At 37.7% G+C, this 27631-nt stretch overlaps 1 protein-coding gene across 2 annotated transcripts in view; it reads left to right on the top strand.

Moving 5' to 3' along the window:
* The window catches only part of sbf2 (SET binding factor 2), a 132160-nt gene that overhangs the window by 42814 nt on the left and 61715 nt on the right, over positions 1–27631 (top strand). For both annotated transcript variants that reach the window (XM_084107828.1, XM_084107827.1), the window contains exons 4-16: positions 2081–2212; positions 3674–3784; positions 4871–4976; positions 10776–10908; positions 11259–11367; positions 11459–11572; positions 14438–14515; positions 14782–14895; positions 18364–18492; positions 19982–20080; positions 20608–20812; positions 22445–22554; positions 23341–23490. In XM_084107828.1, the coding sequence (XP_083963954.1) occupies positions 2081–2212; positions 3674–3784; positions 4871–4976; positions 10776–10908; positions 11259–11367; positions 11459–11572; positions 14438–14515; positions 14782–14895; positions 18364–18492; positions 19982–20080; positions 20608–20812; positions 22445–22554; positions 23341–23490 (1590 nt within the window). The remainder of the gene's footprint in view (positions 1–2080; positions 2213–3673; positions 3785–4870; positions 4977–10775; positions 10909–11258; positions 11368–11458; positions 11573–14437; positions 14516–14781; positions 14896–18363; positions 18493–19981; positions 20081–20607; positions 20813–22444; positions 22555–23340; positions 23491–27631) is intronic.

Below are 27631 nucleotides of genomic sequence, written 5' to 3'. Positions count from 1 at the left end.
GTGCTTTTGGAGTCTCCAAGTGTCCCTTTTTGTAAAGACACCTAAATTTACCTTAGAAATCTTGCATAAAATACAGTTTTGTGAGTATCACCTGGTTTACTTTGCTGGATATTGCAAATGATGACAAAATGAACGTGTTAAATGGTGTTAAACAAGATCAATGGTGTATGCTTAATTTTACGATAAGTGTGCGATTAATCACAATTAAAAAATTTAATCTATTGACAACCCTAATATATCTGGTAATTTGACCTTTTTATGACAAAATGTCATGTGGTGTGACTCCCCAAAAACTAAAAACTATTAATACTTTTCACTTCATGGTTGCACCACGATATTGTTATTATATTAAAAGTTGTTTTGACTTTAATGATAAAGTCTTTGATAATCATATGCTTCATTATATATGCTTATGTATAGGTATGTATGTGAATATATATATATATATTTATACTCTATTTTTGTGGCTTGTATATACCTGTATGTATTGTTCTTTCTAAAAGAAAAAATAAATAAAAATTTGATCACAAAAAAAAAAAAGATAAAGTCTTTGACTTTAATGATTTAAGAGCTGATGATGGTTTTGGTTTTAATTATCCTAAATACAGCTCCAGCATAAAAATCCCTGGTTATGAACCGGCAATTCTCAGCATAAATGTGAGTTTTTCTTTAGACCAAAGGAAACCAACATAAATACAAAAAAATACATTTATTTTTGGTATGTAGTTTCTGACCTACTACATTTTTGCCTAAATTGATAGTTTGTCGTTGATTTAATCCTCCCGTTGTCCCATAAACTATGTTTGGGTTGTACATGGTGTAATTACTATGATTTGTTTTTTCACTGATTGCATCTTTGGATGTGATTATTTAGGAAATTGAATTTTTCCAAATACTCACATGGAGACAATTCAGCTCGTACACTAAAGCAGGACTTGTAATGTGAGCCTAGATTAATTTCAATAGCATTTCAGCCCTTGGGAAAAGACCCTTGCACAAAACAAACCCAATTTCCAAAAGTAAAATCTATAAATAGACCAGCACCTCCAGGTTCCCTTTGTGGTTTCATAACACCCAGCATGGGTCACTCCTTTATTCATCATGCAAGCCTATCTTAACTTTTCTCCATCCTTTGCGACACTAACTCTGTCAACAACACGCTGTCACGCTTTGGTTTGCTTCTCTTATCGTTCTCTTGCTCGTTGAAAAAAGGCAGCGCTGCTCGGCTGACCTCATGATCTTTATCATATTTGATGTATTGAAGTGCAGTGCTGTTTTTAGTTTCTTTTAGGAAACCGGACTGAGCCTGTATACTGACCGACAGTCACTTTATACAGACTAAGCTTATCTATAAGCTCAGCTTTATCAGTGATTTCTGAAAACATGCAATCATTTGATCTTTATGCATTATTTTCCAATGCTCTCTCAACTCCTCAACCTAGATATTTATCAGTGGTGAATAACAAAGAATTAAGAAACAAAGCCCTGCAATCCCCCATCAGACACACTGTCCATCTCCTCTGAGGACTTTGGATTTTCAGTCTTCAGTCTTTGCTCTTTGTTGTTCTTTTTCCACTCTGTCATTAAATAACTCACCAGCTCGGACAACACTACTTTTGGTCACGAAAGTACAAACTTGAAAGGATGGGCCTTGAATGAATCGTTTTTAGCAACTTCTCATGTTACTTGGTTTTATAGTGTTTTAATCAGTTAAAATGTAAATGAATATAATATATTGTAGTGTTATAATATCGATTGCTTTTTGATAATGCAAAGAAAATTGTGCTCCTTATGCCTTTAACACAAAAAAGTGTGTAAAATCAAATGAAAATATTTCCATTGGAAAAAAAAAAAATACTGAACACCTCATTTCAGAAGTCTGATTAGAGTCTGTTTAAATTTAAAGACATTATGAGTGAATCTGACCCAGATGTTGATTCTTCGGTAATCATGTCCAGGTCTTATCTCATGTGTTTGCTCTATACTTGTCCACCAGCTCAAGGAGTACATCAGCCACATGGAATTCTATTTAGCCCAAACTTTTTTTTTAGAAAAAAACATTTTTCCTTTTCCATTTCAGGGCTCAAAGACGCTGGAAGCAGATGGTGATGAGGAAGAGGAAGAGGAGAATGGTTTGATCCAGCCAGCTCAAATTTTTTCACCCAAAAGTTTGATTCTTGTCACCAGGCTGGATTACCCAGAAATATTTAGGGTAATGTAAAGTCTGTTTGTCTATCCATGTGTCCGTTCGTCCCTCTGTCCATCCATCTATCTATCCATCCTTCTGTCCGTCCGTCCATTTTTTAAATATTTCACCATTTCATAAAAAGTGGTCCTGTATTTGTTTTGTTTCCCATGTGATAAAGGAATTATTTCAGTGTTGTTCCCTTATCTCTTTGTAGCAAACAGTGCTGATCATTTGAACTATCCTGTTTTATCCAGTGTCTTTGTGAAACACCACCTCTCTAGAAAATGATTTAGTTGTGACTTCATGCTAGGAACGTGTATTAAAAAACAACAACAACTTTGGTTTCTTATGTAAACTTCAAATTTTTTATATTCTGAAGATGTACAATAAATCCGCCAATTAGTGAGTGAGCTGTTCTTTAGCAGATCATGCAATGAATGTCATACAGTTCCTAAGTGACCAGGAACTTTGGTAATTAGGCAATTTCCATTTTTACTCAGGTTTTCGATTAGAATCGCTTGTTCATAATAAGGAATTTTCATGTTGGAGCTTTAGTTGGATTTAGGATAATTAAACCCATCACTGGTTTGAGAACGGTATTGATTGTCAGTCCTTAAATCATTAAAGTCAAAGACTCATGTCTGCTGATGGAATAAAAACAGGGATTACAGAGACAGAGAGGAATATCACAAGAGCTTAAAAGCAGGAAATCCACTTCATCCAATTTTTTTGCTGACTGCCTGCCTCAAGATTTTGTACTTTTGGCCTTCATTCATGTATTTGGAATGAGCTATGCCTGGGAATAAGTTAGTTGATCTGTATTACTTGGTAACGGACCAAATGTTTATAGTCACACACCATATCCCTTTGTTTCTCAATGTGCCCATTGTAGAGGGCACTGTTATGCCCTGCTGGTATTTCCTATTATTAATACAGATAATTCTCCAGATTTATTTTCCAAAGAACGATTAAAAAGTAAATATCACTGTTATTTATGTTTGCCAAGGACAGCATCATTACTATCGCTCATTCTTTAGGTTATGGATTTGAATCAAATCCATATGGTGTCTCATTGATAAATGATCAGACTTGTGATTTTAAATTAGGAATACAATTAATAAAAAAAAGTCTCTAGACTTTCATTGTAGGATGGACCAGAATATCATAGACTATTTTTACCTGAATATATCCATCCATCCATCCATCCATCCATCCATCCATCCATCCATCCATCCATCCATCCATCCATCCATCCATCCATCCATCCATCCATCCATCCATCCATCCATCCATCCATCCATCCATCCATCCATCCATCCATCCATCCATCCATCCCAAGTTTGGCGATGGAAAAAAGTTATTTGGTCAACACCAATATTGTGACAGCGACTTTTGCTCCACTCATAATCACTCAGATTTTGTTTGCAAGTACTTTTACATTTGTTTGTCAGGACAAGCTGTATGTATTGCTTTTTTTCCTCTTAGGGCTGCTTGGGATTGATCTACACCGTGTACATTGACAGTCTGAGCTTCCCTCTGGAAGGACTGGTGGCAAACCTCTTCACATGCTTGGTTCCAGTGGCAGGAGGTTCCCAGGTCAGACATTACTTTAACCAAAGAATTCCTCATCAGTCTCGACCCTGACCCCGTGGATATTCGAGCACACAGAGGGTTAGCCAGGGTTCATTTGTGTACCTGTATACCTTGAGGACGGCATCTTATGGGTGTCTCACATTCCATATTGTTTTCACTGGGGACTCCTGAGAGGTGGAAAGGGCTTTAGGGGTCAGTGAGAGAAGCCTTGTTGTTTTGTTTAGAGCTAAAATATTAATAAATGTAGCTCTCATGTTCTGGTTTGAGCAACGCAGGACCCCTCAATTTTATGCGTCTCATTTTTCTTTTTGGTTTCTGTTTCTCCTAAAGCAGCAGCTGTGAACAAATCTGTTCTCAAACCGCATGTTTTCTCTTTAAACACAGTTTCTAAATCCACTACTCTTTATTGTACACTCCGCTCATATAAATCATCACCAAATAGATAGTTAAACAATCTAGATATTGGTTTCAGGGGACATATATATATATATAAATGCAGACTGCAGAGTTTTACACGCACTCGTGTTGAAATCCCCAGCTTATGTTGTTTTTGATGTAATTCACCAATACATTTGAAAATTCCTCCAGAAACCATTATTTTCCCAGCTGGATTGGGACATCATGGTGATCAAACGGGGCTTAAGTTATAAACAAACCTCAGGAGAGGTATATATTCATCTTTCAGTGTGAGTCTTAACTCCATCCACTTGGAATGTGTCATGAGACATGTGAGCGCGCATCTGTTCATGAAACAGTCCATGTGCATCTTATTGGCTCTGTTTAATGCACATCCGCTGTTTCTTTCAATACAAGAGCCAAGATCTGGAAATAAAAAAAAAACGTACTAAACCTCTTAAAAAAACTCTTAAAAATTAAGTCGTCGAAACATGACCTTAACACCATAGTGGATAAAAGTGAAAAAGTATTATAATAATTAATAGAATTATTAATAAAAAATTAATATTAATTATTATGATTTCAGGCTGTATTCTACTATGTGTGTAACTTTGAGGTGTTATTTGGTGTTCATTGATTGTTTTTTACGTCATGCATTTGTTCAGAGCAGAATGTTTGTGTTGATGTTCTCAGAAGCTCTTTTCATTGGGAGCGGGGGACCGGCAGCTCATCCAGACCCCACTGAATGACAGCCTGCCAATCAGCTGTAAAAGCGTAGCGCTCCTCTTCCAACAGTTAGGTGGGTACCTTTGACTTTTATAGGACTATGCCAGTAGATTGAATACTGTATACTGTATTGCATGGTATACTTCTTCCATGTAAGATCTTAACTATTCATTGGCCTTGTTTACACCTGGTATTAAGATGCGTTTTAGTCGATCGGACCACTAGTGGACAAGGGAGACACATTCCCGTTTACACCTGGCGTTTTAATCCCACTCTTTTGTCCACTTTCAATCACTTCTGTCCTGATTTCTTTGAGGGGACGGTCTATGGGTCTCTTTCTTGAGATCTTTCGATCTAATGGACAAAATAAGCTTGTGTAATTTACTTAAGAATGCACATCAGAAAATCATATGGAGAACTTCAGTTTTCGTTTCTTTGACAGCCAAGGCTAGCCGTAGCGTGTGTTAGAAGTGACGTTTTTACGTCTTCAAGCCAAACTTGGGTCTTCAGCCGACAAAGTTTAAATCCCTTCCCATAATGTTTACGCATTAGATCAGTAGACGGAGAGAAGACGGTCTTTTGTGGCTGTTTGAACACATTCGAGCGTTTACACTACGAAAGCAATCCAGTCTAATGTGTTTTCCACTACCTCTGGAAGTGGTCGAAAGTGGACAATCTCAAAATGTTTTAGACCCCGTTTACACCTGTATTTAGCGTCGTCCACTTGTGATCCGATCGACCAAAACGCATCTTAATACCAGGTGTAAACATGGCCTCTGACACATTTTTTTTTTATCTTTTCCATATTTATGCAGACATCTCCTGTCCTTTATAGTTCCGCTTACGGTCCCTTCCTGTAAACATGTTTTTGCAGAGCAGAGTCATATGAGCATAAGGAGAACAGGGGAAAACAATTTTTTTTCCCCGCTTAAATTCTACCTGACATTGTATATATGCTGAATACTGTACATGTCCCCTCTGTCATAACAGTGGACACAAAAATAAAATTTGTAAAAATAAAAATGATTTTTTATATTATAAAATAATATTTCCAAATAAAATTGATTTATATTTTATATTTTACTTTGATGTACGACTGATCAGACGCTTACTTTCACATATAAACTTACAATAATGGAAATTAAAGTTTTAGGATTTTTAAAAATGTAAAAGAGAGTAATTTCTAGGGTGGCTCCCTGGTTTTCACACTGCATTGTGGGACTTTTTAGGGTGCAGATGTTTTCAGTGCACTGGAAGGATTTTGCAATTGAGATAGCCCTTAAAGTGGCCGACTCCCTGATCAGTGCCCTGACTACTGAACTAGGGAGCTGATTGAGACGCCCCCTCGTCACAATCAAATAAGTACATTTGTGACATTGTGAAGTCTTTGTACAGATGGTCAGATGATTTTGCTTTTATTGAAGAACAAGATACTCTTTAGATTTCCTTCTCAAATCTTGTTAAAGAACATGATCACTAGGATTACACAAACTTGTGTGCTATTAAGTGCATTAAAACATAAGAAAGACACACCAAAAATTCTGACATTCATGTTCCTTTTTAAATTCAACTTTTTCCACTTAAATTGATATGCTGATAATGTTGTTGGTAATGGAAACCGTTTCAATTTGAAGAATGCAATATGTAAAAACCTGTTGACAGATTTGTTTTTATCCCTGTAAGAAAATGTCCATTTTCCTGTGTGCTAATAACTTGATGTAGCTCTGGTGTGTGATCAAGTCTCACTGGCTGCACGTTTCGTTCTCTATGCAGAAGTACTCAAAAACAAATCTTTCTGCTCAATGTTCTTTCACAACCTATGAATGCACACATGGTTTTGAAAGGGTTCAGTGATTAGTCAAATGTGTCATATTTTGTTACACAAAAACAAAAAATACTTCTCAATATCAAGATAAAAATTATTTATTATTTTATATTCGCTTAATTATTATTATGGAAGAATGCAGAGGAATGTACTAATGGTGTGTGTGCTGTCCCACGTTCAGCTGGAGCACAGCACTCAGCATTTGGACAGATGTGCATGCACAACTTTATAACTGACTAATTAACAACATCCTTAATGCCATATGTCTGCATGTAAGATTCGATTTTTCAAATTAAACAAACAGAGCACGTTCTAAATCTGCCAAATAAACTCGGAGGCCTTGATGTTTTTGTTTACCTTGTGTTGTGGAAATGGAGAAATTAGTTTTACCCTTTTCTCCCTTTTCCTTGTTTCGTGTCATATAATATCATAGTTTTGTAATTGTACTGTGCACTATTTTTAAGATTGGTCTTGATTTTTTTTGGCCAGCATTTGACTTGAACTATTCAACTTAGAAGTGGGCTAATGTGGAGTTTTTCATTACAGTTCACTGAGGTTTCTCATATTTTTTGGATTTATGTAGATCTCTGATTAATAATGCTCTTGCTAAACAATCCCTTCAGTCTCTTTATAAACCTGATAACCTTTAAAGCAGTGTTTTCTTTTGACATTTGTCTTTTCACATGACCGTCTCTCTGTCATCTTAAAGGGTGATCCTCACAAAGCTAGTCAAGAACTGGATCATGTTTCACCCCAAAACCACATTGCATCAAACATAAAAAGAAATAATATTAAGAAAATGTAGATATAGATAGATAGATGGATAGATAGATAAATAGATATTGATTACATATACATACGGTTCTATAGATTACATATACATACAAGATTTATTATTAAGTCTCTTATGCTCATAAAGGCTGCATTTATTTGATCTAAAATACAGTAATATTTTGAAATACTGTTACAATTTTACAATATTATTACATTGTAATAATATTATTATTACAACTGTTTTCTATTTTAACATATTATCAAATGGTGGCCTGTGGTGGCAAAGCTGAATTTTCAGAGTTAACTCCTTCAGAAATCATTCCAATATGCAGATTTTTTGCTCAAGAAACTTCTTATTATCATTGTTAAAAACAAATGAACAGCATTTATGTGAAATATAAATCTTTTGTAACATTATAAATGTTTTAGTTAAATGTTTGATCAATTTAATTCATCCTTGCTGAATAAAGTTATTAATTTCTTTACAAAAATCTTACTAAACTCAAACTTTTGAATGATAGTGTGTTTAATGTATTATAATGTAATGTAATGTAATGTAATGTAATGTAATATCATGTAATATCATATCATATCATATCATATCATATCATATCATATCATATCATATCATATCATATCATATCATATACATTAACATCATCTCTTGCTTCCCAAGATGTTTTAAGATGTTCTAAGAGAAACAAACCAACTTCCCTGGATGCCTGTCAAGATCATTAGTACCTGCTCTTTGTCCTCCAATGGAAAGTTCACAAGTGGGGGTGTAAGACGGCCATGGCCTGTGACCTAACAGAGGAGAAGACATCACCCCAAATACCATTCTAGGTGCATGGTCTCTGATAAGAGCATCATGTCAATGTATCATCCTCCCAGATGTCTGGTACTTCTGGGACTGATCTTAAGGTTACCTAAGCCTGTAATATCCCAACAACATACCGATCTACGTGAGCTAATAAAAATGTCATCTTGATCTCCTTTGTATAATTTATGCTGTACCTCTTCTCCATTGTTCTCCTCTGTGAATCAGCAACAGATTTATCAGAGTCCCCTGGCTCAGAGCTCATCCTTGGCTAGACTGCATATTTTCAAATGGGTTATGTCAACATTAGCGACCTTTAATAAGCTGCGTTCTCACATGCAAATCTTCATCTTACCCTGGATTCATGCGATTAACATCTTCAACAACTCAGCTTCAGGTTCTCTTAATCAAATAAGGAACACAGGAACACTTGTCTGTCAAATTAGACGTCCGTTTCCTCTCGCAGCCTGCATTAGGACATCAGCTCAAATGATTTTATCCACATTTCCTTCGTCTCAGAGAGGTCACATCAGAGTGAGGCCTGAAGAATGGCCTGTCTCACCATGAGAAAAAGAGGAAAAGCAACATGTTGGCCATCATAAGGCTCACTGTTTATTGTTTGCTGCTTTTTGTGTCCCTGTCTATGTATGGGTCAGAAATGTGTAGCCATTCCAAAAGATAAGTAAATGTCACAAGGTCAGGACAAGTTTTACTGGATGCCTCACAAACAAGATTATGAAATGTGTTGTTGTATTTGGCAGGAGACGACACTGGGATTCTAAGGAACAATCAGGAGCAGGTAGTCATTCCTGTAGGCAACATGCTAGAAACCACTCATAGCACGATGATTCAACATGTCACGCGTTCACGATTACTTGTTACGTTTCTAAAACGGGTCGAATGGAATGACAAGCATGCAATTGACTTCATGTTCCTAAACATTTCATCCTCTCTTTGCGCACTGTTGGATTCAGGTATTTGGTCAACAGGGACAGACAATGTGAATTTTCATATCTTGTTCCTGTTTATTGGTGCATATCAGAGTTTGACACAGACATAATGGGAACGCTGACCCCGACAGCGCTGCGGATATGTCTGTTAATGGCTGCCTGTCGGCTTTTGCAGAGCGTGTGATTTATAGTCTCAGTGGTATGTTGATGACAAACAAAAACAGGAACTGTAAACTTTTATCTCTCACTCTTTCCGACGACTCCCGTTGAGGAGTTTGCAGTATAATTTATGTCTCTGTTTCATATTTGCCATTCTTGAGGCATTTTTGCATCATCATGATAGAGACAAATATGCAAATGAATTGCGCCCGCTGATAGTGTTGTTTATTTGCATGTGTTCTCTGTGTTGTTTAAACGCCAGATTCACTGAGTTATGTAAAACGACGGAAACGAGCCCAGAAAGTCACAATTTCAACACATTGATAACGACCAGCGGCTTGTACATTTATATTTGTTTTTCATGGCTACTTTACTTGCCAAATAAGTAAATAAAATCGTGGACAAGATTTATTGGTTTAATTATTTAACTTGTAGATTAACTTAAAAAAATGTACCCAAGAAACACAATCCATTATACTGTACAATCGGCTGAGAAACTAGATGAAGATTGCAGCAATATAATAATAATTTATGTATTATTGGTATTGCTCTGCAAGCTTTTTAATGGACTAGTTATCTAACATATTTGGTTATGGTGGAACATCTATTTTATTTGTATTTTTTTTTAATCTATTTTTTATCTATTAAGTTCTTCTGTCCTCAATAGGTGTCAATTATCATTTCCTTAAATTTACACTTTTGTTAAAAAATAATAATAATGTAGTAGTAACAATCAAGATCTTTCCCCAGTGTCAGTGTTTTGTCTCAAGATGCACACCAGTAATGTTTTTTTTTTAAAGGCACATTTATAAAAGCTACTTAAATGTCCTAATTGAACTAAGGCCTAATCCTGGCTTAATCAAAGCCCTGTCTGTGAAACCAGGCCCTGATATTATGTGAATATAATAATATCATTGCAGTCACGTTCTGTTTTGGTTTAGTTTTCCCTGTTTAGTTTTCCTGAGTTCTCGTCCTTGTTTGTTACTATGGTTTTCTAATTGAGTTACGCACCTGGTTCTTGTTCTATTTATTATCTTCCCTGTGTATTTAAGTCTTGATTTCTGTCTGTTCGGTGTCGTTAACTTAATGTTTGGTTCGCAATTCCTGTTCTGAGTATTTTTGGATTGTAAATAAGACTTATCTTATTCATCGTGCTTGCTTGCTTACCGGCATACCGTCGTATTTTGTGATATACCTGTCGTGATATATGTCATATCATGAGGTAGCGGATGATATTCAGCCCTTTCTGTTTTCAGGAACGGTTCTTGAATGCATTTGAAGAAATGTTGCTCAGCACATGTTCCATTAGTAATTGTGCATTTGTGTGTTTTTTTTTTTATGTTCCAGGAATCCAGAATGTTCTTAGTCTCTTTTGTGCGGTTCTGACGGAGCACAAGGTTTTGTTCCATTCTTCCAGCTATCAGAGACTAGGAGAGGCCTGCCGTGCCTTAGAGACCCTCATGTTTCCTCTGAAGTACAGGTGGGTCAACATCGAATGTTACTGATATACCCAGAATAAGTGACCTTAAGTTGCCTTGATAACAGCATCTCATTTCATTAGCTTCACTTTAAGCCGATCTAGTTCAATCTAAGTGCGTTGCGTAAAAACTAGGACACTGCTGTATCAAATGAAACTTACCAAAAAAAGCTTGAAATAATGTGTGCTCTTCACATATGATGAGCGTGTAATTTTGCAAACAGTTCTATTTTTAGGGTCTTTTGCAAGAGTATGTACTATTTTTAAGCTTGGTATGTAATGAGAACAGTCTGATGTCTGAACATCTGCTTGACATGTTGATTGTGGTTGCCTAACTTTCATTTGGACCACAGCTACCCCTACATCCCCGTCCTCCCATCTCGACTGCTGGAGGTGTTGAGTTCTCCTACGCCCTTCATCATCGGAGTGCATTCCATGTTCCAGAGCGAGATCCAAGAGCTGGTGAGCTCAAGGCCTTACAGAAATACATTTTTCAATCTGCCAGTTGGTCAGATTCTGGTAACAATGATTGGGTTTTGGTTTCTGTTTACAGCTCGATGTGATCATTGCTGACCTTGATGGAGGAACTATAAAAATCCCGGAGTGTATACACCTCTCACAGCTTCCCGAACCCCTGTTGCACAATACTCAAAAAGCACTGTCCATGGTAAAAAAAAAACACACACACAAAAAAAACACATTTTATACACACACACACACATTGTGATGTTGTGTAATTTCTTTAATGTGCCAGTTGGATAGATATATCAAGTATAAGTTTTAGCATATACAGTGAGGAAAATAAGTATTTGAACACCCTGCTATTTTGCAAGTTCTCCCACTTAGAAATCATGGAGGGGTCTGAAATTGTCATCGTAGGTGCATGTCCACTGTGAGAGACATAATCTAAAAATAAAAAAAATCCAGAAATCACAATGTATGATTTTTTAACTATTTATTTGTATGATACAGCTGCAAATAAGTATTTGAACACCTGAGAAAATCAATGTTAATATTTGGTACAGTAGCCTTTGTTTGCAATTACAGAGGTCAAACGTTTCCTGTAGTTTTTCACCAGGTTTGCACACACTGCAGGAGGGATTTTGGCCCACTCCTCCACACAGATCTTCTCTAGATCAGTCAGGTTTCTGGGCTGTCGTTGAGAAACACGGAGTTTGAGCTCCCTCCAAAGATTCTCTATTGGGTTTAGGTCTGGAGACTGGCTAGGCCACGCCAGAACCTTGATATGCTTCTTACAGAGCCAATCCTTGGTTATCCTGGCTGTGTGCTTCGGGTCATTGTCATGTTGGAAGACCCAGCCTCGACCCATCTTCAATGCTCTAACTGAGGGAAGGAGGTTGTTCCCCAAAATCTCGCAAAACATGGCCCCGGTCATCCTCTCCTTAATACAGTGCAGTCGCCCTGTCCCATGTGCAGAAAAACACCCCCAAAGCATGATGCTACCACCCCCATGCTTCACAGTAGGGATGGTGTTCTTGGGATGGTACTCATCATTCTTTTTCCTCCAAACACGTTTAGTGGAATTATGACCAAAAAGTTCTATTTTGGTCTCATCTGACCACATGACTTTCTCCCATGACTCCTCTGGATCATCCAAATGGTCATTGGCAAACTTAAGACGGGCCTTGACATGTGCTGGTTTAAGCAGGGGAACCTTCCGTGCCATGCATGGTTTCAAACCATGACGTCTTAGTGTATTACCAACAGTAACCTTGGAAACGGTGGTCCCAGCTCTTTTCAGGTCATTGACCAGCTCCTCCCGTGTAGTTCTGGGCTGATTTCTCACCTTTCTTAGGATCATTGAGACCCCACGAGGTGAGATCTTGCATGGAGCCCCAGTCCGAGGGAGATTGACAGTCATGTTTAGCTTCTTCCATTTTCTAATGATTGCTCCAACAGTGGACCTTTTTTCACCAAGCTGCTTGGCAATTTCCTCGTAGCCCTTTCCAGCCTTGTGGAGGTGTACAATTTTGTCTCTAGTGTCTTTGGACAGCTCTTTGGTCTTGGCCATGTTAGTAGTTGGATTCTTACTGATTGTATGGGGTGGACAGGTGTCTTTATGCAGCTAACGACCTCAAACAGGTGCATCTAATTTAGGATAATAAATGGAGTGGAGGTGGACATTTTAAAGGCAGACTAACAGGTCTTTGAGGGTCAGAATTCTAGCTGATAGACAGGTGTTCAAATACTTATTTGCAGCTGTATCATACAAATAAATAGTTAAAAAATCATACATTGTGATTTCTGGATTTTTTTTTTTAGATTATGTCTCTCACAGTGGACATGCACCTACGATGCCAATTTCAGACCCCTCCATGATTTCCAAGTGGGAGAACTTGCAAAATAGCAGGGTGTTCAAATACTTATTTTCCTCACTGTATATAGTATAATGTAATCTGATTTTCATCTTGCTACATCAAAAAATACGTTTTGTCACTGTCTGATGGAAAACACTTTTGTTATTGTCGCATTTTACTGTAGACTGTATTCCTACTGTTTGAATTGTGCATCAGAATGACCATTGGAGGGATGTTTAGTCTGATTATCTATATAACAAGTATATCCACTAACTTTAAGAAGTGTGCGTCAAAACCTTGTATGTTCTGGTTTCCTCAGCTGTCTGGCTGTCACTTTACACTAGAGTCTGTAGTTCATGTGTTAAGCCCAGAAAACTGATTTTGAGGTAGAATAGTAAGTGAAAGCTCAGATTATATTAAATTAATTCTACAACAATCAGTAATCAACCAACTGAGTACTGGAAACATGAGCCATTGAAACCCAATCAAAAAAAGTTCAATTCAAATATGTAACAGATTTTTTATGATAGATTGTACTAAAGGTTGACTAAATTGTTTTGATTCATTTTGTTAAGATTTTTTACGAGAAAGATCTTTTCCATGCTCTTGAATTATTTTTGTATTTTTTTGGAGACACATGATGTTTTTCATCTGACAGTAATGATATGAAGATAAGTCAGGACTTGAGCCAGATCATAGACACTTGGGACTAGGCCTTTTTTGTCTTGGGCCAATAAACTTCCACCTAGAAACCATCCTGAACCCTAGTAACCACATAGCAACATCATGGTATCTACCCACAAAACCCTAATATCATAGTGGCCCTAATATCATATATTATATCATAGTATACTATATAATCTCTCTCTCTCTCTCTCTCTCTCTCTCTCTCTCTCTCTCTCTCTCTCTCTCTCTCTCTCTCTCTCTCTCTCTATATATATATATATATATATATTACTATAACTACTTGCTTTTGCTAGTGGTGCATAAATTCTTTACACTTCACCTTTAAATCACATATTTCATAATTTTTCCTCATTAGCTAATCTGCATTTTCCACATATACGTGTTTTTTTGTTTGTTTGTTTTTTTTTTACACAGAATTGAAAGATGATTGTGACTAGAGACATTCCTTAAGCTATATTTGCACCATTTGTCTTGTTCCCACAGATAGCAGGACATTTCCTCACTGTAAATACCTTCTTTGTCTTCAGGTTTTGCATCCAGATCTTGAAGGAGCAGATAATGCCTTCCCACCCCCTCGTTCTGCTCCATCCAACCTCAAACTGCTGGTAAAAGCCTTATATGTCTATTTTTCGCTTTTACAATCTCGCAAAGTTACATGTTAAAGTTGCGGACACACATATGGCCGACACGGGAGTCAATTATTGGGTCTTCAGGGGGCAGAAATATCTGTTTGCTAAAGGAGTTTGAACTCCCATCACGTACGCAGTTTATTTTGAGACGAGAAAATTTTCACACTGACTCATTCCATCCTCATACGTTCGTCTGGAATGATTCTCAGTCCCTTCTATTCTGGCTTTCTTGTGTTTGACAGGATAAGGAGGTGAGAGCGGTCTTCCTGCGCTTGTTTGCACAACTCTTCCAGGGCTACCGGTCCTGTCTGCAGCTCATTCGCATCCATTCCGAACCTGTGATTCACTTTCACAAGGTGAGAGGAGGGCGCTGATCGGCAACTTTATGGTGTTAAAACTCATTTGCAGAGTAAATGATCCCATCAGCCCTCGAGCGATTAGGAGCAATTACTGTCATCATGCCAGATCATTCCAGCAAACCTGCAAAAAGACTTTCTCAAGTGCTTGCATAATGACTGTACGGGAAGGATCTTCTTACTAATTATGTCCAGGGTTTTCAACAAGGGGTCTATAACGGTTCAGCAGGGGTCTGTGGACAGATATACAGTATAAAACACATAAGATATTCTTTAATAAGTTTACCAATGTATTATATATTTGAAAATTAATGATCTGTAAAAGGAGTAATTCTCTCAAAAATGCAAACGTAGTCATCATTTACTCACTCTCACCCGTATGACTTTCTGTGGAACACAAAAGGAGATAAGCATTGTAATAGTCACTCAATGAATAGAAACTGGTGATTTCAAGCTTATAGGGATGAAAAAATGCTACAAAAATATGATGAAAGTAGGCCATGCAATGCTTCCGCTATATGTCTAGTCTTTTAAAGTCAGAATTTAAAGCAATACACTACTGGCAAAACCCATTGTTTTTTTCATGCACTGGTCAATTTTGAGATTTTAGGCTATTTTGCTTCCATAGCATGTCTTCTTTCAGACTATTGGGAAGAAAACATTCAAAATACAGTGTGGGGAGAACAAGTATTTGATACACTGCCGATTTTGCAGGTTTTCCTACTTACAAAGCATGTAGAGGTCTGCAATATTTATCATAGGTACACTTCAACTGTGAGTGACGGAATGTAAAACAAAAATCCAGAAAATCACATTGTATGATTTTTAAATAATTAATTTGCATTTTATTGCATGACATAAGTATTTGATCACCTACCAACCAGTAAGAATTCCGGCTCTCACAGACCTGTTAGTTTTTCTTTAAGAAGCCCTCCTGTTCTCCACTCATTACCTGTATTAACTGCACCTGTTTGAACTCGTTACCTGTATAAAAGACACCTGTCCACACACTCAATCAAACAGACTCCAAACTCTCCACAATGGCCAAGACCAGAGAGCTGTGTAAGGACATCAGGGATAAAATTGTAGACCTGCACAAGGCTGGGATGGGCTACAGGACAATAGGCAAGCAGCTTGGTGAGAAGGCAACAACTGTTGGCGCAATTATTAGAAAATGGAAGAAGTTCAAGATGACGGTCAATCTCCCTCGGTCTGGGGCACCATGCAAGATCTCACCTCGTGGGGCATCAATGATCATGAGGAAGGTGAGGGATCAGCCCAGAACTACACGGCAGGACCTGGTCAATGACCTTAAGAGAGCTGGGACCACAGTCTCAAAGAAAACCATTAGTAACACACTACGCCGTCATGGATTAAAATCCTGCAGCGCACGCAAGGTCCCCCTGCTCAAGCCAGCACATGTCCAGGCCCGTTTGAAGTTTGCCAGTGACCATCTGGATGATCCAGAGGAGGAATGGGAGAAGGTCATGTGGTCTGATGAGACAAAAATAGAGCTTTTTGGTCTAAACTCCACTCGCCGTGTTTGGAGGAAGAAGAAGGATGAGTAAGTCCCCAAGAACACCATCCCAACCGGGAAGCATGGAGGTGGAAACATAATTTTTTGGGGATGCTTTTCTGCAAAGGGGACAGAACGACTGCATCGTATTGAGGGGAGGATGGATGGGGCCATGTATCGTGAGATCTTGGCCAACAACCTCCTTCCCTCAGTAAGAGCATTGAAGATGGGTTGTGGCTGGGTCTTCCAGCATGACAACGACCCGAAACACACAGCCAGGGCAACTAAGGAGTGGCTCCGTAAGAAGCATCTCAAGGTCCTGGAGTGGCCTAGCCAGTCTCCAGACCTGAACCCAATAGAAAATCTTTGGAGGGAGCTGAAAGTCTGTATTGCCCAGCAACAGCCCCGAAACCTGAAGGATCTGGAGAAGGTCTGTATGGAGGAGTGGGCCAAAATCCCTGCTGCAGTGTGTGCAAACCTGGTCAAGAACTACAGGAAACATATGATCTCTGTAATTGCAAACAAAGGTTTCTGTACCAAATATTAAGTTCTGTATTTTCTGATGTATCAAATACTTATGTCATGCAATAAAATGCAAATTAATTACTTAAAAATCATTAGAACTAATACTAAATTGACAAAAAAAAATGTTTTCGTGGAAATAAGTGCAAAACAACATTCTGAAGGTAAAAATGGTGCGCTCAAGTCATGTCAAAAAGACTGTATTTGCTAATTTAACGCACATTAATGGCCCCCAATGTCTTAATTATAAGTTGAAAACTTTGGATTTTCTTTTGGCCCAGAGTTTCCGAGTTGGGGGTTTATCAGTGAGAAAACATGAATACAGTCTTTAGTTGACAGCAAATTTGTTCAAAATGTGTGTTATTACATATATTTATATAAGTTATTAATATTTTTTTTTATTTACAAAAAAAAGGTTAAATTGCATGTGCAAAATAAGATAGTTTTGTACAATTACAACTATTCAGTGTACAGCAGCGTCATAAATTGAACAAAAAGCAAAAACACACCTGATACACATTCTTTATTCATTTAGTAGAATTAGAGTTAAGAAAAAAAAAATTGCTGTATATTTTGCAGTAAAGGTACACCATCTTGCTCCGAGCAAAGTAATTTGAACTCATGTGACATCATAACCAACTCGGAAATAAAAACTTCACATGAGAAAATATTAATCTGATGACCTGTCATGTTATAAAGACTGCCGGACATGCTGTACGGTACAAACAGCTCTGACTGGTTTGAAATGCAGCATTGTTTATCTGGCTTCAACTCAAGGCAGCTTGCACTTGTACAAACACCTGCCTTTTCATAAACACGGTGAGTTTGGGTCTGCGCCAGAGAACGAAAGAATAATCTCAATGAACTCACTAGATAAGCACTGAGCTTTGCCTCGTCCACGTCTTGCTTTGAAGTGCTTCGGTGCAAACGTAAGCGCTCAGGCCGATGGTATCGCGGTTAATTTGTTTAAAACACTTTGGTCCGTCGGATTGTCCCTGCAGTGAGCCATATGAAAATCATCAAACTTGCATTCACAAGTGTTATTTCACCCCCCAACCTGTTTTTGTTTGTGTCGGCCGATGTCTCTGTGGCAACGTCTCAATACGAACCCTCATAAAGCACCCCACATGGCTCGCATTATAGTACAAGAATGCTTCACGTCTGGAAACTGAGCATCTTGCCCTGCCAAATGCTTCTAAATTCACTGGCTAATGCTAATGCACGAGATCTGTTTAAAATATACGTATGCCCATCTTATTTTATGTATCTGGTGATGCAGATAACAGACTTTGTTTCTTCTGGAAGTTGTTTTGTTCTGAAAAATCTCTCTGCACCATTTGAATCAAACTTGGCTACTCATTTTCAAGTGGAAGTTTAGCAGATGCTACAAGTTTAGTTTGATCACTGACCTTCTTTTCTCTGATATATAGGCTGCTTTCCTAGGCCAGCGGGGCCTGATAGAAAATGACTTTCTGACCAAGGTGTTGGATGGCATGGCCTTCGCGGGATTCGTGTCTGAACGGGGACCTCCATACAGAGCCTGTGATCTGTTCGATGAGGTGCAGTACTTCTTTAACAGAGCTTACTAAGTAATAGAGATGTAGAAGGGCATCATTTATGGGCACTGTTCAGGAAGGTAGGGAGCATAATAAGGATGCCTTTTAAGTTTCTTTCTTTCCACCTCACATGTAATTGCAGTGGTCACACTTTGTTAGGTGGCCTTAATTACTATGAACTTAACCATTTAATACAATATATTTATGTACATACATGTTGGTTCATTGTAACAACATTTAAAGTATGTGGATTTTAACTTTAGCCCTAACTGTAATCCAACCCTTACCCCAAAATCTAACTCTGACCCCTATAATCCTAACCCTAACTCTTAAACCTTAACCATACCTCAAACTCATTAGCAGTAAATGTGAAAATTTTCCAGAACAACATGTAGTTACAAAGTGAATCCATTGTCTTGAATGCATTTAATGTTAGTACATGGTAGCTTAGGCCTAGAAATATAAAGTGTGACTGAAAAGGCAAAAAAATCTCCAAAATGGGGAAAGCTGGCGAAATGCTGGTTATAAACATTCTCATAACTCATTTAATACTAGACGTAAAGATAAATAAAACAAATTAATGCAAACTAAATGTATTTTTTATGCTTGAGAAGCAAAATGATTACATCAGATATAAGTTGTGTCCCAAATGATGGACTTTACACTATGGGGTAGCACTTTATTTTACAGTGTCCTTATGCATAATTACAAATTATGCATAATTACATGCAACTAACCCTGAAACCAAACCCCAGTGTACCAAACCCACAGTACTTAAATGCATTAACACTGTGTAATACGGACACCTTAAAATAAAGAGTTAAGAGTTATTTTAAGGTGTCATTGTTACAGTGTAATTATAGATTTAAGTATTGAGTAATATTAGGTTTTTAAGGTTACATGTTGTTACATTGTAATTACATAAGTCACATTAATTAACTTAATGTACTGACTGTAGGGTTAGGGTTTGGTTTAGAGTTAGTTGCTTGTAATTATGTATTATTTACTGTTATTACTATAGTAAGTATATTTAACTGGTAACTATGACATGTTAAAATAAAGTGATACTGGTTATTTTGTCATGCAACATTGGTGCCTCTTCCTCCATTTGTTTCATTTGTTTCATTCTTTGTTTTCAATTCTCAGTGCATTTTGCGTTTTCTAAATATTTTTGAAAATAATAATGAATAATGTAAGAAAAACAAAACAAGATGGAATCAGAATACAAATTTGTGTCCATTTCATCATGTACTGTATGGCATGATTCAGTAAACAACCGTAATCGGATCGAATCATTGTTAGAGCAAATATTTACTCTCCTACTAAGTAACATCATTCCACAAGAGGAAGATAATACACGCGTGACTCAGCTGAGTGAAATTCCAGCTATTGTTCTGGGCAATGTTAAATCAATTACAGGTGGAAAAACTGATTTCTTGTAACCACAGATTCATTGGTTTCTACATTAAACTGCTCTGTTTCTGTTCTATAGCTGGTGGCCTTAGATGTAGACCGCTTTAAGGAGGAAGAGGAGAACCTGGTCAAGTTCCAGAAGCGTTTGAGAGATCTGTCAGAGCAACTTTACAAAAATGTAAGCACATGACGCCATCTCTCATGTCAGGTGTTTAAACTTCAGTGGTTGCTGCCACTTGATGAATGTATTCTCTGTCCTTCAGGCTGACCTTTCCTGTGCTCTTTGGTTTTTGCCAAGTTTTCTCTTTCTCTTTCACACTTGATGCATAAGAACTAAGACTTCTTTAAAGGGCACTCTGTAATTTTTTCCTCATTAAAAAGTTTTACATAAGTGTTGTAAATGATGTACACTCAGGTGACATCGGGTCACCTCAAGTGGGCGGCCATGTTGAGGTCACATTACCTTTCAAATAGTGATCAGTTTATCTTGATTATTCTCCTGTTATTGGAAACTTTCTCTCACAGAATAAAGTAAACATAAATGACTGTGAATAGCACATTAGTACTCACAGTACTCTATGCTGTTGATGAGTGATGGTGATTTTTTTTCAAATTTTACAAGAAAAAAAATAACAATAAGCCACTGATCCAGAAAACATCTCTAAATCCTGCATTTCAACAGTTGTGTTGTCATGCATTCTGTAGGAGAACCCGAACCCCCACATGGCCTTCCAGAAAGTGCCTCGTCCCAGCGAGGGCTCGCACCTGCGGGTGCACGTGGTGCCCTTTCCCTTGTTGGAGGAGGAGAGGGTGGAGGAGTTGATACAGGAGGGCCTGGCCAAACAGCACACCGCCCCCATCAGTACCCGTCCAGAGAGGAAGTGTGTGGTGCCCGCCGGACCCCCTGTGGGTGAGTGACGGGGGCATATATATACCGTATACAGTATATGATTATTATCACTTATTATTGGTGCTTTCATATTAATAGTGGTTTTTATTATCAATGCTTACGACTGGAAACCGTGATACATTTTATTCTTTGATGAATAGAAAGTTCAGAAGAACAGCATTTATTTGAAATTGAAATCTGTTATTTTTCATCCTTGCTGTATAAAAGGTTTTTTTTTTTTTTTTTTTTTTTACCCCAGACTTTTGAATTTTTTCATGTTTCCCACAAAAACATTGAAAATCATTGTTATTCAACATTGATAGTCAGCATATTAGAATGATTTCTGAAGGATCATGTGACTCTGAAAATTCAGCTTTGCATCACAGGAATAAATTACATTTTAAAATATATTAAAATAGAAAACAGTTATTTTAAATTTTTGATTATTATTTTATTATTATTTTTATTATTAAATTAAATTTTAAATTTTTTGTTGTTGTTGTTGTTGTTGTTGTATTTTTAATCAAATAAATGCAGCCTTGGTGAGCATAAGATACTTTTTTAAGAGACATTAAAAATCTTACAGATCCCAAACATTTGAACGGAAGTATATATTAAAGATAAGATGATAAGATCTTGTGAAATGAATTTGATAGGTTAACTTTGGTCAGCATGAAACGGAAGTTTAATTTTGATTGAAAATAATGAAGACAGAACATTATTATAAAAAAAGAGAAATTTAAGACTTAAAATTTTTGGGCCACTGCAACTCAAACCCTGATCAAACTCCCCTTCCTGTATGTTTCTAGTATCTCTGAAGACCTTGACTGACTGGACAGGGCAGTGGTCCTCCAGGGCTGGATTTTAGGAACCCTGATTTAGTGTTTGGCAGTTAAAAAAAGTTTTAAACCTCTGATTTAGTTATGTAATAAGCATAATGTCCAGTCACTGATCATCTCAAGCCACCAAAATGCCGTTGTCGTGTAAATGAACAGCCAGAACGCATTGTTCTGTGCTCTGTTGATGTCCTGTAAGCGGCCCCTAAGTTAATATCTAATGATTTTTACAACAAAAAAGCTAGACAATGACTTTCTTATGATTTTCAATGATTTTCTTATGACTTTTTAATGATTTTTACAATGAAAAAGCTAGACAATGACTTTCTTATGATTTTCAATGATTTTCTTATGACTTTTTAATGATTTTTACAACGAAAAAGCTAGACAATGACTTTCTTTTAGAGCTGCTATACAGCCAAAACAATCTTTGTTGCATTAATTTCCTATTATCACTGTAAAGCTGCTTTGAAACAATCTGTATTGTAAAAAGCACTTTATAAATGAAGGTGACTTAGCTTAACTTAGTAAGCAAAATAAATCTTGACAGGGTAATCATGATCCTGTTTCAAAGCAGAGGATCTTTTATCATCCTGAACGGGGTTATTTTGCTTATATAAGCGGATTAAATCAGTACTTGTTGACTTACATTGGTGTCTTTTATTTCGCCTTTGAACTGTTTTAATCGCAACAAGCCACTTAAGATGGTGTTTCAGTGATTTTATCACAGTTAAGGGGTTTATAGGCACTCTGCTCTGTGTTGAGCATAAAAACACATGGCCTCTTCATTTGTTACCGCTTCTTCTCTTTTATGCAGTGTCTATCCTGGGTAAGGCCAGCTCGGTGTTTAACAGCGCTCGTAGACTGGAGGTGGTCCGGACGTGCATCGGCTTCATCTTCGACAACAAGACTCTGGAGACAGAGAAGGTGATGCAATCATTTCTGTGATGACAGAAGGATTAAACCCACACATTCACTTGTACATCTGGAAAAAGACAGCATGCAGATTAGCTCGCATTAGTGATGCCATTCGTAGCGCGATAAGCAAAGCTCTCCAGCTGCAAGTCGTACAAACGTAGGAGGAAAGGGGTGAACAAACAGTCACACATATTCTTCTAATTTCCCTGTCCTTATCACTAATACTAATATTATTCTAACATTAACCATGACTGGTGTTTGTCTAAAGCATCTTAACATATTTTTAGTCTAAATAACTTTGTGCAAATTACCTGTAGCAAAGGAAATTTGCTCACAGGGGATGTTTGGAGCCTGCCATCATTTGAGATCAATCCCCAGTGTGTTTGCATTGGAATGGTAGCCAGCTACCTGCACACATTGAGTTTAAATGGTAGGTTATACAATGCAAGCTTGCATCCCTTTACAGTTGTAAAAATGTTGTGCTTGCAGCTTAACGGCTTCTCTGTGCCAGTAAAGACATCACGTCCACACAACCTCAGCCCGAGTAAACCTGAGCGGAGGGTGCTGCCTTCGTCTAGACGTAAAATCTCATCAATAACAACCGTTCTGGAATTTTAACTATGGGTCAGAGGTCAACTGGCTGGATTTAGCTGGAATGATCGCGGCCTTTGCATGCATGTATTGAAGCGAACCACTTCTGCGTCCAGATGAGGGCGGCCCAGTCTGGTTTAGGTGAATGGTACGCTCTTAAAAAGCATATGTTTTAGTAATGCCTTGACTCTGCTGTTTCTTCAGACACTCCCTGCGGCTCTTCGGGCCCTGAAAGGCAAAGCAGCGCGCCAGTGCCTGACCGACGAGCTCAGCCACCACGTCCAGCAGAACCGTGCCATTCTGGACCACCAGCAGTTTGATCACATCATCCGCATGATGAACTGCGCTCTACAGGTGGGCATCAATGTTAGCAGAATTTATTACCACAGGCAGCGACCTAAAAGAAAAAGACAGTTAATCAAGTAATTCGATTTGTCCTGGCAGAATATAGGGATGCATATTAAAACATTGGATTTTACTTATTCAGGGCAGCGTTAAACATTACTTTAATTTGAAATAAATATTCACGAAAGAGTTTTATGGTAAATGAAACTTTTAATTTTTTTATACATTTTTAGTGGATGGATGGATAGATAGAGTTAAAATGCAGGTTAATGGGGGATGAAGAATGTAATGCCTGTCGTGGAAAGAGTCTCTTAAAATGTATATTAAGTGTAAACCACAAACTGCCATTTAGGGAAAATCAGCAGCTCTTTGTTCTCCCTTTAAAATACTGCCGACGGGGCCTCCTGATAGGATCTATGACGTAAAGTAGGATATTAATTAAATGCAATGCCTGGAGTCTTCTTAGAAAGGGAACAGCAGATTTAGTGTTAAACAAACATCTCTGACAAGGCAAATCGAAATGAACCTTTTAGTTTGAAAGTTCCAGATTTTTTCTGAATGTTTCAGCCAGCACTGTGCCTGCATATAGCCAGCATGACTTATTACACTGTTTTATTACACTAAAGGAAATAATATTGCTTTTATTCAGAAAGGTATTATTGTTTGTCACAGTTTAGAACAGCTCACTGATCTATAGGTCTGCAGCTTCCTGTAAGAGGTTCGCTTGATTTATGTGAAGTTGCTTGAGTTTTGCGTAGCTATGTGTCTTTCTTGTCATAGCGCTTCATGACTTATTGTGTGTTAGTCCATCACATTCCTTTATAAACTGTCACATTGCCATTAATCTCAGAGCAGAGTAGGGTAGTTCCTTGTGTTTTACAACTTCACGTCGGTGTGGTTAGGGGGATTTTAATGATGCTGTGCTGTTTAAAAAGCAAGCGACTTTTATAGAGTCACTGGACATTCCCAGCATACTTTCGTCAAAATAATACAGACCAGCTTGGGCCATGGATGTCAACATCTGCAGACGAGAAGAGTGGGGTTGTTAGACAAAAAAAAGTTTTGTACATGTGTGTATATATAAATATCAAAAAGTTCAAAACCAAATATTTTTGTATAGTTGTCATCTGATAGCTAAGCTGTACGTACGTCTGTAATGTATTGTTTTCCATTGAGAGATGAGATACATATGTGGAGCAGCTTTCAAAAGATGAAATGCATGTGCTATCAGAGCTATGATATCTGTTAATCAAGATGAGAGACAGAAACAAGCATGCTGGGCCCAAGCAAGAGTGTTTTCATGTAGACTTCCCTCCAGAGACCGTGTCAAGGGCAAAGGTTGTTTGGCACCACAGGCAACAACTTGACATGAAACAGGGATGAAAGTGACAAGCTATAGTATGTAGAAGTCTGAATAACAGCGGAGAAGGTAAGCAGCATATGGACAGTCCATGTGTGTGATTGTCACTGATCTCCTCTTCTAAAACTGCTAGAAATAAATAGCCTGCGGTACGCAGAATCACTTTCTGTTTCTGTTTTTTTGATTCAACACAGTTATTGTTAATGAAGGTTAATGATGTGCCATGACACAGGAAATGAGCCACTTATTCTACTACAATACAGTGCAAGACACTGCCCGGACAAAACAAAGTTGCTGTTTGGATTTAAGCAAATGCTTAAGAGTCTATGATTGGATCATTATTCCAGTGATTATTATGTTTCTAGCATGTTATATGTTTGGCAACAGTTCTTCTAACCCTATAATTGATGGAGTGTGTAGCTTTTCATTTCTTTAATAACCATGTATGAAGACACATCATGGCCATATTCCAGGATGACAGTGTCAAGATTCATCAGGCTCAAACTGTGAAAGAATGAAGAATGAAGAATCATTTTCACACATGAATTGGCCCCTCTGAGTCCAGACCTTAAATTCATTGAAAGTCTTTGGGATGTTCTGGAGGAGACTTTACAGAGTGCTGGACTCTTGCATTGACAATATAAGATCTTCACTAAAAACTGATGCAGCTCTTGATGGAAATAAATGTTGTGATGTTATTTACATCAAGTGGTGCATACATTTTTGGACAAGATCTTGTATCTGCCATGACTTTCAGCATGTTTTCTAAAAAAAACGTCTGACATGTTGTACGTGGCGCTAGAAAGTGACATCAACCACACAAAATCCCGTTAGAACAGTCAGACTGAAACGGATTTCCAGAAATGCGCTTTGATTTCAAAGCACATATGAATGTAGCTCAAAACTGATTTGTAAAAATCCCATTTCATGTGATTTTTTTTTTTTGCCGTTCACATTTGCTAAATATGATCGGATTCCAACCGGATGTACACAAATATCGAACTTGGACTGACAGTCTACACGAGGCGTATGTCACCGTAAAATAAAGTGTTACCCAGTTTTTAGAGACTGAGGAATATTCTCCTTCTCATCGGAAACAGCAGAGATCATATCGATGTTGTTACTACCGTACCGTTGGAAACATTTTTTGTTTTAAGTAGGACATAAATCTTTAGGTCTCCTTTTAAATCTTAGTCTCCTTGGAATTTGTGATTTGTTGGGGAGCTCACATAAATTTTAGGTTCTTGATAGGTATGCGTGTTTTCGAAGAACAAAACTTGCATTACACTGCGAATAATGTGAGTTTATAGCCTAGGTATTTGATAACCTTGCTCACAAGATCAGGGAAAGCATCGCAAGAATTTTTTAATTGTCCTGTTGCATTTCATGGTAATGTAGCGCTGCTCTTTGCACTGCTATATTGTGCAAAGGCAACAAGTGTTATAAAAGAGCTCCACATTTTCGGGATAGTTTGTCATGACTCTGTCTCATGTGTGGCGCCGAGGTCAATGGATTTGTCTCAGATGAGCTGCAAGATAAACAGAAATAGCAGATTGCCTGGACACCCTAATTGCTTTTATATTACACTGTGGGTGCTCTCATCGCCTTCGACGAAGAGCTGCAACAGACAGCAGTGACGCCAGTGATTACTGAAGTTATGTTTTTTGTTACTACATCTGCACTAAGAATAGCCGGAGACATAATCGCACAGACCCATGCACACGGATGTTTAAATGCTTCAGTGAAATTGTGTCACGCTTGTTTTAATTCTTTGTTCCGACTGCGAGTGATGCAACAAACTAGAATGTTCCCTTTAAGTCAAGTCGCGTTTATTTTTACAGTAAACAATACAAAGCAGCTTCACATGAATAAAACAGGAGTAATTTAAATGTTGGAAAATTCATCTCTTATGAAACAAGTTCATTATTATTATTATTCTACAGAAGATAAGTTTCATCTTCATTTAGTTAAAAGTTTTAAACTCAGTAACAGTGTCAATGTTGCAAAGTTCATCAATTACTAAACAAGTTCAATTATGACAATAGTGCCATTATTCAGCTCGAGTCATTTCAGTGTTGATTCAGTTCAGTTCAATAACAATATCGATGTGGCAAATTCAGTGTCATTATCCAGCCCAATGTAGTTTGAATTTTAGATGGTGTCACTGCAGTTAATTCGATGAAAATTGAACTTTAGGAACTAAATGTTCTACACTGCAAAGTGAACACCAATAATAAAGATGTGTAGTTGATAATAACGCCACCTAGTTCAATGTTTTAGTTTAGTCACACCACGTAATTTATATGAACGTTCCCAGAGACGACGGAAGCTTTCGTTTCTGCTCTGACAGCTACAAGACTTCAGCGAACACTGAGTGTGTGTTTGAAATCAGGAATGTTTGAGAACATTGTGGTACGTTTTTCGTCTTCACACCAAACTTTGGTCTCCAGCCGACAGTTTAAATCCCGTCTGGCTAGAGCGCTTCCTATTATGTTTCGCCATCAGGTCAGTAGGCGGAGAGTAAGCCGTCTTTTGTGTTCTTTTTCGACCACGTGAGCGTTTACACTGCGAAAGCAATCCGGTCGAATGCGTCTTCACTCTGGAAGTGGTCGACAGTGGACAAGCTCAAAACGCTTTAGACCCCGTTTACACCTGTATTTAGCACAAATGCACATTTTTGTAGTTTACATGTTGGCGTTAATGGTATCGTTTCCAAAAACATGCACTTTTCAAAAGTTTAAGATTTAGGCTATTAATTATTAATAAATGAATCGGATTAATTCAATTTAA

The sequence above is a fragment of the Abramis brama genome (genome assembly GCF_963993115.1).
Source record: "Abramis brama genome assembly, chromosome: 3".
Taxonomy (NCBI): Eukaryota; Metazoa; Chordata; class Actinopteri; order Cypriniformes; family Leuciscidae; genus Abramis; species Abramis brama.
Note: the sequence above shows the minus strand (reverse complement) of the source record. Positions and strands in the feature narration are given on the sequence as shown.